General features: G+C 38.6%; 1 protein-coding gene across 1 annotated transcript; it reads left to right on the forward strand.

The window, feature by feature from the left end:
• Positions 1–499: 499 nt before the first annotated feature.
• On the forward strand, positions 500–2162 carry LOC131694792 (pancreatic triacylglycerol lipase-like). Its single transcript, XM_058983296.1, has one exon. It carries the CDS (start codon positions 500–502, stop codon positions 1592–1594), a length of 1095 nt encoding a protein of 364 aa, XP_058839279.1. The 3' UTR covers positions 1595–2162.
• Positions 2163–10880: the final 8718 nt, after the last annotated feature.

The raw sequence follows: 10880 nt of genomic DNA on the forward strand, positions 1-10880 counted from the left end.
CAGTACAACGGCAGCTATTCGCATTTACGAACTGGGAAAACATCTCCGCAAAAATCGGTACCCCAGTACTGAAAGATAGAAGTATTCTTTCTCAAAATTAAAAGTTACTTGGACGAACTTCCAGTAACGAAGATGTACTTGCATCGTCTGTAGCTTTATTCTTCTTGCTCATCTTTCTTCACTTCATTCATATAAGGACTCCTATTTCAGTCGACACTAACGATATATAAGCACAGCATCCCAGTGGTTCTAATACACTAATACACGGCGGAGACACAACGAGGGCATTCAACCACTGAATCCCACACGACCACCAGTTCTGTCCGAGAAAGATAATAGTGTAATCAACATACTCAAATTTAACCTATTATTAGCGCCCTATGCTACAAAAATGCTAATGTAACCAACAGGATCTAGATAGGTTTTATCTGTTGATAACTGCTCGTTTTGTACCGCTGCATGATTAGATCTAAATTAGCGGAAAATTCAAGTAGGAATTATGGGAAGAAATGCAAAGCATATAAAAACATCAGCTGCCATTTCGCAACCGGATCAGTTTTCGACTCAATCGAAGCTCATCATGGTGCGAAATGTACTGCTCACGGTGTTACTCTACACCAGCTGGCATCTGACGAGCGGGAACCCACTTCACCAAGCCCGCTGGGAACTGATTCCGGATGGAAATGGATTTCTGCGTATGGTAAATATAGCGGCCTATTCGCTGCCGGAAGACGATTCAGTGCAGCCGTTGTTCAACCCACATGAGGACATCATCTATCGGCTGTTCACACGAAGCAACCCAACTGAACCGCAGATTCTGACCGATGCGGAGTCTATTCATGGCAGCTACTTCAATCCAGATCACCCGACAAGATTCACGATTCACGGTTGGAGTAACGATGGTAGCCACTTTATGAATCAGGAAATTCGGGATGAATTTTTGCGGGTCGGAGATTTCAACATAATTACAGTAGACTGGGGCGTCGGAGCGATGACCAACTACATTTCCGCAAGAGCCAATGTTGGCCCCGCCGGAGCAGGAGTTTCCGGGTTCCTTGATCGGCTATTGGATGCCACTGGAATATCGCCAGACAGCATTTACCTTATCGGATTTAGCTTGGGAGCACACGTAGCCGGCAACGCTGGCAAAGGGCAGCGAGGGCTAGTAAACACTATCATTGCACTCGATCCAGCCGGACCGCTATTTTCGGTTGGTCAGGAAACTGCTGTTTCTCCTACTGACGGGCAGTATGTGGAAACCATCATGACTAACGCAGGACTGCTGGGAATTAATACTGTCTTGGGACAAGCGAATTTTTTCCCAAACTGGGGACGAACACAACCCGGATGTGGCACTGATACCGGCGGAAGTTGTGCTCACAGTCGAGCTCCTCAATTCTATGCGGAGTCGATTAGCTCTTCTACGGCGTTCAGAGCCGTTAGATGTGCAAACCATGAGGAAATGCTGGAAGGAATTTGTACGCCAAGTGGTGATGATGCCAACATGGGTGGACAACCTTCGAACCAGGGACGAGGAGTGAGTGGAGTTTTTCACTTGTCGACGAGAGCGGAGGCGCCGTTTGCTCTGGGGTAAGAATAGGACTGATTGATAGTAGATAAAAATTAATTTATGTATCGAATAAACTACTTAGAATTAGTTAATCTGCGATGTTTTGTTCAGTATAGAATACATAGGTTACAAGCAAACAATGCATACGTTTCGTTCAGGGTGAATGACCTAAAAGACATTGAATATTTGGGAAATAATTCTAGGGGTGTGCACCACGATAACGTTCAATCCGCATTCGAAACTCTCTTTAATCCAATGCAATATCTAGTATTTTTTATATCTTCGGTATAAATTTTCAACTTCAAATCCACTTTCGTGCCGAATCAAGCCCAATATTGCTATAGAAAAGAGACTGCCCCAAAAACATTCATGCTTTACAAAAATCGACGTACGTCAAGCATTCGTAAAGAACAGAAATGATAAAATAGTCACCTTCGCACCAGTCGATTGCTTATCAACATCAGAATTGGTGATTTATATCTAGCTAGGGTAATGTCCCTGTTATTGCAGTAGAGCCTATTGTGACCCTACTTCACACTTCTTGGCTTTGAATCAAACATATGAGATAATGACAATATATATTTGGATAAAAAAGGTGCGCAAGAGTAACTTTAAGTTATCTTCATCATTAGTGATGCACAGAACTATCAGCTAAATGCATCTTTTGGTTAAAATAAAATTACTTTCTTGTAATATCTGATAATTATTCGGTATTCCGCCACTCGGTAAACTCAAGCTACAGGAACTGAATTATTCTATCATTATTCCCACCCCCGCATTACCTTTGCGGAAATTTCCCCGTTGTATTTCGACGCGAGTGACATATACAGATATTCATACCCAAAATCAGACACAAACGCCGTCGTCTCCCGATGTGTGGCCTTTCTTCATACCCCTCAAACAAAAACCGAAAAAATATTGCAACCAAAAAAACCCTGTTTGAAGAACAAGTGAAGATTTGCCTCAAAAATTCTCACCGAAGTTGAACGAAAAATTGACAAATCTGTTAAATTGATACCTTACCAATCAGAGGAATACCACCAAGTGTCACACCTTTAATCAATACAGACAAACCACTAAATTCAAGGTTTGGCGAGAGTTTTCCAGCTTTTCCAATAACTCGTATTTCGGTGAAAGCGAACGGGTGGAACAAGCAAACATTTGGGATATGGAACTTTTTTCTCATTCGCAAATGTGGGTTTGCGTTTGGAGTCTATAGGAGGACTCAGGGTCACCGATGGATCACGGACGATCTACAGTCAGTCCCGCCAGCACCATAACGGGAGCAGCAGTGAAGGATTCTGTATGGGACTATCCATAAATGACGTAGCAATATATGGGGGAGGGGGGAGTTTTGTATTTTGTGATGATGGGTGACGACAGGGGGGGGGGGGGTAGGGGGTCATGTCATGCTACGTAGCCTTTATAAAGGGAATAGGGGTTCACCTGATGTTACGACAACCTTGCCCGTTTCATCTAAGTAACATCGTTTTTTTATTTTTTATTTTTACGGGGCAAGGGGGGTACAGTTACCGTCAAGTTACGTAATTTGATTACGTAATTTAGTGATTTAGTGGTTTGTGACTAAATGCTACGATGGGGGAGGGGGGCGTTAAAAATCACTCAAAAAATGCTACGTCATTTATGGATGATCCCAATCAGCTTCGACGGGTATTCATTACCGGTGAGATCGTTGTGGTATTATTTATAATATTATTTTTTTACATTTTAATAACATTCAATTAGCTAGAAATTACTGGGTAGGGAAAGTTATGAAAATTAGAGCCATAGTACTCAAGTGAGAGCAAGGATTTGAAGTAAACAGATCGGAAAACTAGAAGTAGCAAGGTCATTAGAACAGGTTTAATATCGTGCGGGCTTTGTCTTCTGTTAATGAGGGTCGAGCTTAGGCAGTAAAACTACAAATCACCCGAGTTCACTAACATGTGTCCTGGTAATGATAGACGTATCCATCTTTACCGTGTCAACCGACGCGAAACTTCACTGTCGGTTATCACGATAAAGATGACAAAGATTAAACCCGCACGATATTAAACCTATTCCAATGACCCTGCCACTTCTAGTTTTCCGATCTGTTCACTTCTCATCCTTGCTCTCACTTGAGTACTATGCCTCTAATTTTCATAACTTTCCCTACCCAGTGATCTCTAACTAATTGAATGTCGTTAAAATATATAAAAAAAGAAAATATGACTAATATAGTCGAAATAAAAGAGGAAAAAAGAATTTATAATATTATATATTGTTATTCCATTCTATTGAATTGGAATGGAATTTATCTTGAGTCCTCCGCTAATACTAATTAACCGATTTCGCCAATTTTTTTCTTTCGTTATTTCAGAGAGCGAGCATAGGCGCTAGGTTTATTAGCCAGGACAGGACTAAATACCTCTGTCTCATCCCAGGAACTTAGGCCCAAAGGAGTGACATTAACCCTTTTAGCCAAGCCACTACCAACGATTAATTAAACCACTATCAAATTGAAACGGCCGGTACGGTTGTCCACGTTTCTTCCCAAGTTCAAAATAATACATTGATTAAATTCTTCATTAAATGAATAATTTGATCGCCGCAAAATTTCCATTAGATCGAAAGGACTTTCATCCCAGCAACGAACCGAAGAGTTTCTAATAGTTAACAGAAAAACGTATGCAATGTATGTAATGCGACGAGCGAATGAAGAAAACTGCCTTCACTGCAACACAGCAGTCGAATCGGTGGAACACAAATTCTGCGAGTGTCCGCAAGTAGGAGAAGCATGGACACTACTACAACGAAGGATAGCGACATTACTACACGAAAGGCGAAGAGTGAGCTTTACGGACCTAGCACAACCGACACTGAATGGAATATACCGGAACACAAAAGCGACAATTCTTCGACTGTTCGCAGTTTACATAGAAATAATTACCGAAAGTGGAAATATCGTTAATTTAAATGCACTGCAATTTCACTTAGAAAATGAATTGTAAATATTTTATAAATAAACTAAACCACTGATTTTACAAAAAAAAATTGGGCTGACATTGCTTTGGACTGAGCAGACTAATTTCTGTGTTTGTTTTGCGCTTGTTTGACCAACCTGAAAACTAGTCCACAGGGCATTAGGTGTGCGTGGAGAGCACGCATGGTGTTGTTTGAGTGGAGTGATGGCTTCAGTCATGGGTTGCCAGTTGACCATTCGAGAGAGAGGTCGAGGGCCAGGTACCAAGCTCCCTAAGTCATATCAGCTCGAATAAATTCTTTGGCTCTAGTTCGTTTCCACTCTTGTATTTTTCTATTCAAGATTTTTTGTGCTTTTCCTTTTGCTGGTTTGTCTTTCGTAGTAATGATGTTTAAATTACCTGTACTTTATATCTTCACTCAGAACTGCAGAACTGTCAACTATCTCATGTTTTAATATTTCTTTAGTACTTACTTGGCATAATCAGTTGTTGCTGCTCAGAGCAATTATTACATGATAAAGGGCGAACACGAAATTATTGCGACCACAGTTAAAAATAATCGAAGCTCTTTTTCGACGGCTGAAAATGAACCTGTTGCGACTCGCGGTGAATAGAAAAAATATTCATTCAACTATCCATCTTATTCATTCAGTTGAATATCGTACAATATATTCATTACACTAAGTATCTAGGAAAATGTTTTCAAATGCCGATAAAACATATAAAACAACAATCATCATCGCTTACATTGTGCCAGGGCCTACTTTGATGCGTTTGATTCGTTGCTGCACGGTCGCTTCGTGTAATAATCGGAGCCGAATGAAAATCTGCTTGGATGAATGGGCGGTTTGTTCGTTTGACGTTTTCAGCTGCGTCACTGAATATTGAAAATGAATGCGGCTGAATATGATCAATTTTCATTCAATGAATTTGAATATTTTTAACTCTGATTGCGACACATTCAACAGGGCATAACTTTTTAACAATTGGGTAAAAATCAACCAAATTTTGCACACTTTCTCATTGATGTGTATTGTTTACATGCTGTCAAACTCGAAGTCGTGTTTTTCGATTCAACGAAAATGGAGGTGAACCAACGCGAGTCGAGAGAACAAATTCTTTCCAAACACCTGGAATTTCCTGACCTGTCGCACCGGCAGTTGGGAAAAATGTTGAACATTCACCATTCAACCGTCTCCAGAGTGTTGAAGCGGTTCCAGGAGCGGTTGACGTTGGACAACGGCAAAGGAGCTGGAAGAAAACCGGGACCGGAGAACAAAAAGACGGAGGGAAAGGTGAAGCGGATGATTAAAGCAAATCCCAACGTCTCAAGCCGTGATTTGGCTAAAAAGATCGGCATGTCGCAGAGCTACGTCCAGAATGCAAAGAAGAGAGCTGGACTACATACATACAAGGTACAGAACTTCCCAAAACGCGATGAGCGGCAACAATTGACGGCTAAAACTCGGGCACGGAAGCTCTACGAGAAGATGCTGACAAAATATGGCTGCTGTGTGATGGACGACGAAACGTATATAAAAGTCGATTTTAAGCAAATTCCGAGGTTGGAGTTTTTCACCGACAAGAGCAAGTTCTATGTGGACGACAAATTTTAAGAAGAAGAAAATGTCGAAGTTCGCGTCCAAATATCTCATTTGGCAGGCCATCTGCTCTTGCGGACTGAGGAGTGAGCCTTTCGTGACAAAGGGCACAGTAAATGGCGAGATCTACAAATCTGAGTGCCTCGAGAAGCGCGTTTTGCCGTTCTTGCAGCAGCACGACGAAGCTCCGCTATTTTTGTCAGATTTGGCATCATGCCACTATTCTAAAATTCTGTCCATTTTGTTCCAAAGAACATGAATCAGCCAAACTGTCCGGAGCTGCGCCCGGTGGAGCAGTATTGGGCAATGATGAAGTGGGAACTTCGGAAGAGCAAGAAGATAGTCAAAGACGAGAAGGACATGTTAAGAAAATAAAGAAAAAACTGAGAAACTGGTACCCGATGACACTGTAAAGACTTTAATGGAGGGCATCAAGCGAAAATGCGTTCAATTTTACACTCAAGGCTCCATCGATTAACTTTTCTTTTGATTTTTGAAGTAAATATATGTATAAACCTACCCTAAAATTTTGGTTTGATTTTAAACAGTATAAGAAAAATGGCATGACATTTTCGGTGTCGCAATAATTTCGTGTTCGCCTTTTAACGCTATTGGCACACTTACTAACAACTCTCCCCTTCCCGTGATACATGTGGAGATGCAGAGGATTCCTCGGTCTCTAGCAGCAACATGTATCGGACTAACATTCCACCCTTTCCAGAAGATCTGCATTCGGACGTGGCCGGCGTCAATATAGATTGCACAATGTGGTCCATCAATTCCAATGAACATTTTGCAATCTCAATTGGTTCTGGTCAATAATGGAGCAGCAACCACGGGCCATCTCTTATGTTTATGCTTATGCTTATGCTTATGCTTATGCTTATGCTTATGCTTATGCTTATGCTTATGCTTATGCTTATGCTTATGCTTATGCTTATGCTTATGCTTATGCTTATGCTTATGCTTATGCTTATGCTTATGCTTATGCTTATGCTTATGCTTATGCTTATGCTTATGCTTATGCTTATGCTTATGCTTATGCTTATGCTTATGCTTATGCTTATGCTTATGCTTATGCTTATGCTTATGCTTATGCTTATGCTTATGCTTATGCTTATGCTTATGCTTATGCTTATGCTTATGCTTATGCTTATGCTTATGCTTATGCTTATGCTTATGCTTATGCTTATGCTTATGCTTATGCTTATGCTTATGCTTATGCTTATGCTTATGCTTATGCTTATGCTTATGCTTATGCTTATGCTTATGCTTATGCTTATGCTTATGCTTATGCTTATGCTTATGCTTATGCTTATGCTTATGCTTATGCTTATGCTTATGCTTATGCTTATGCTTATGCTTATGCTTATGCTTATGCTTATGCTTATGCTTATGCTTATGCTTATGCTTATGCTTATGCTTATGCTTATGCTTATGCTTATGCTTATGCTTATGCTTATGCTTATGCTTATGCTTATGCTTATGCTTATGCTTATGCTTATGCTTATGCTTATGCTTATGCTTATGCTTATGCTTATGCTTATGCTTATGCTTATGCTTATGCTTATGCTTATGCTTATGCTTATGCTTATGCTTATGCTTATGCTTATGCTTATGCTTATGCTTATGCTTATGCTTATGCTTATGCTTATGCTTATGCTTATGCTTATGCTTATGCTTATGCTTATGCTTATGCTTATGCTTATGCTTATGCTTATGCTTATGCTTATGCTTATGCTTATGCTTATGCTTATGCTTATGCTTATGCTTATGCTTATGCTTATGCTTATGCTTATGCTTATGCTTATGCTTATGCTTATGCTTATGCTTATGCTTATGCTTATGCTTATGCTTATGCTTATGCTAATGCTTATGCTTTTGCTTACGCTTATGTTTATGCTAATGCTTATGTAACTAAAAATATGAATAAGTAAAAACAAATATGTCCGTCGAATCTCCAGCATACAGCTTTCGATTACACTTCTTTCGCTATAGGGAAACATTTGTTTACTCATTAATAGTGCTGGCTATTGAAGTTGGGGTGCTCGATGCTGCGTTAACATTATAGTGCTGCCATACAGTTGGCAGCCGTTTGTTGTTCAGATAATCGTATTAAACTTATTTTTAAAACTGATGTGCTGTGGTTAAGTGGACAATAGGTCGTGATGCATTCTCCTTACGATTAGGATTCTACTCTTCATGGGTGCATAACGTGGCTTGTTTAATAGTAGTTCCGTGAGGTTAGAGTTAGAGACTACTTGTTTAAGTTTCAGCAACATAAGTCATTAATGTCATCCATAATGCATGGCTCCTACTCACGGTAATGTTCTTAGAAGATTCGAGTTTATTTTCGTGAATAAGTTCACGAAAAAAATATGATTTGGCAAGAGATCTATACCTGTGGCAAGACCACCAGGTTTTTGTCAGAGCTTAAAAAAATGATATCCCTGCGTGAATTTGAAAAAAAACGAAATTCAATTCATGCCCGCTGCGATGAATGAAATATTCGTTTCCCTCGTCATTCGTTCTCCCGCCGCAGCGCATTCAGGTACGGACATTAGGGCATCACAATTTTTTTTTTTGAATTCTCAAAGGCCCCCCCCTCTTATATTGTGACAAATGTCAAAGTAAGCTCAGATGCCAAATTTCACATCATTTGGACACTTCGCTTGAAATTTTTGAAATTGGTGCTATGGGAAAATGTGGAGGAAAAATAAATTAATTGCAATAACTTTTGAAGTAACAATCACAAAATTACAATTTATACCTCTTTTTAAAGGAAATAACCTTATTATTGGAATGGAGATATTCTAGTTTCTATAGAATGCGGGAAAGTGGGGCACTGGGTCATTTTGACCCCGAATTCCTCTATTTTTTGAATTTTTCGGCTCCGTTGTGCAAACCATACATATTTTGCAGTTTTTCTAATCGAACGGAACCTTTTAGACCTTTTTCCGAATACGAGAAGTTGGGGTTATAGGGCCTTTTGTCATTTATATTGAATTTTATCATTTTCTCGTGCATATATCTCTATTATTCTTCATTCAATTTTCATAAATTGTACCTTGTTCAACGTGGAAAATCCTTAGGAACAAAATAAAAATAGATTCGATACCGGTAAAATTCAGAAACATCAAATTATCTGACATGTAGTCTCGATTTCACATTTTTATCATGAAATCGCACATATTAACTCCATTTAACAACAAAATTCTTATTTATTTTACTATTTATAGCGAAAAATGCGCTTAGGAATGACATGAGAAAAGTTTCATACCTGGAAAAATAGGTGAAGTTGAGGTATTAGGACATTTAATGAAAAAAATGTGGTTTGAAGAGTTAATGTCACAAAAATTTTATGTTTTTTTTTCAATTTTAACGCAAGCGAATCTATTTTGTATTTCTAAAAAATTTCCACGTTCAACAAGGTACAATTTATTAAAATTGAATGAAGAATAACAGAGATATATGCACGAGAAAATGATAAAATTTAATATAAATGACAAAAGGCCCTATAACCCCAACTTCTCGTACTCAGACAAAGGTCTAAAAGGTTCCGTTCGATTTCTGAGATTTTTTCACATTAGAAAAACCGCAAAATATGTATGGTTTGCACAACGGAGCAGAAAAATTCAAAAATAGGGGATTTTGGAGTCAAAATGACCCAGTACCCCACTTTCCCGTATTTTTATAGAAAGAGGAATATCTCCATTCAAATACTAATTTAAAAAGAGGTATAAATTGTAATTTTCTGATGGTTACTTCAAAAGTTATAACATTTAATATATTTTTCCTCCAAATTTTCCCATAGCACCAATTTCAAAAATTTCAAGCGAAGTGGGCGGGGGTCTAGAATTGTCCAAATGATGTGAAATTTGGCATCTGAGCTTACTTTGACATTTGTCACTATATGAAAGTGGGGGCCTTTGAGAATTCAAAAAATTCGGTTTAAGAAGCAAACTTAATTTTGTTTCTATGCTAGCTGTGAGTGATTATTGAGCAAAAGTGCCTCAGATATAGGTTACATAGTTCACTTATGCAGGAAAATGTTGAAGATGCTAACTTCTGCCTTCGAATTGTCCACATAATAACAAATGAATGCTTTGGTTGGTGAATGAATTTATATTTCCTCTGCACTCAAGCATTCGATTCTGCATGAAATTTCAGTCGGTTGGAAAGTTAATGAAAGTGGGAGGCGTTGAATTTGAAAGTCGGTTTCGGTAAATGCAAGCAGAAATTGGTAACTGATTTTGAAATTTCGGAACACTGGTCATGGAAAACACTATGAACTCAGAAGCATTTAAAAGGCAGTGCCTAAATATTTTTCCCACAATTAAGTCCTATGATGATTCATTTTAAACGTATTTAGCCAGCTGCCATAATAGCAAATAAGGCGTACAATGGCACAACAATAGAATTAGTTCATCCTAAAAGAGCTGAGTCCGCCAAATTGTTACTAGTTCCATCTAATAGAGAAATCTTTAATGACAATGAAACGAAAACAAAAGATAAAGAGATCATTAAACAACGACTTTGGACGGATGACGAATCGGTGAGATCAGCTAACATCAACAGAAAAGTACGAAAATTTCTTTGAAATAATACAACTTCATGAACCTTTTTATGTTATTATGATGAATGAAAAACAGTGTCTTAGAAATAAAATTTTTAAATCTCGTCATTTTATTTAAAAATTAAATATTTTTACAAACGTCTTAGAAAAACTATAAAAGTCTGTGG

This window comes from Topomyia yanbarensis, unplaced genomic scaffold (assembly GCF_030247195.1).
Source record: "Topomyia yanbarensis strain Yona2022 unplaced genomic scaffold, ASM3024719v1 HiC_scaffold_15, whole genome shotgun sequence".
Taxonomy (NCBI): Eukaryota; Metazoa; Arthropoda; class Insecta; order Diptera; family Culicidae; genus Topomyia; species Topomyia yanbarensis.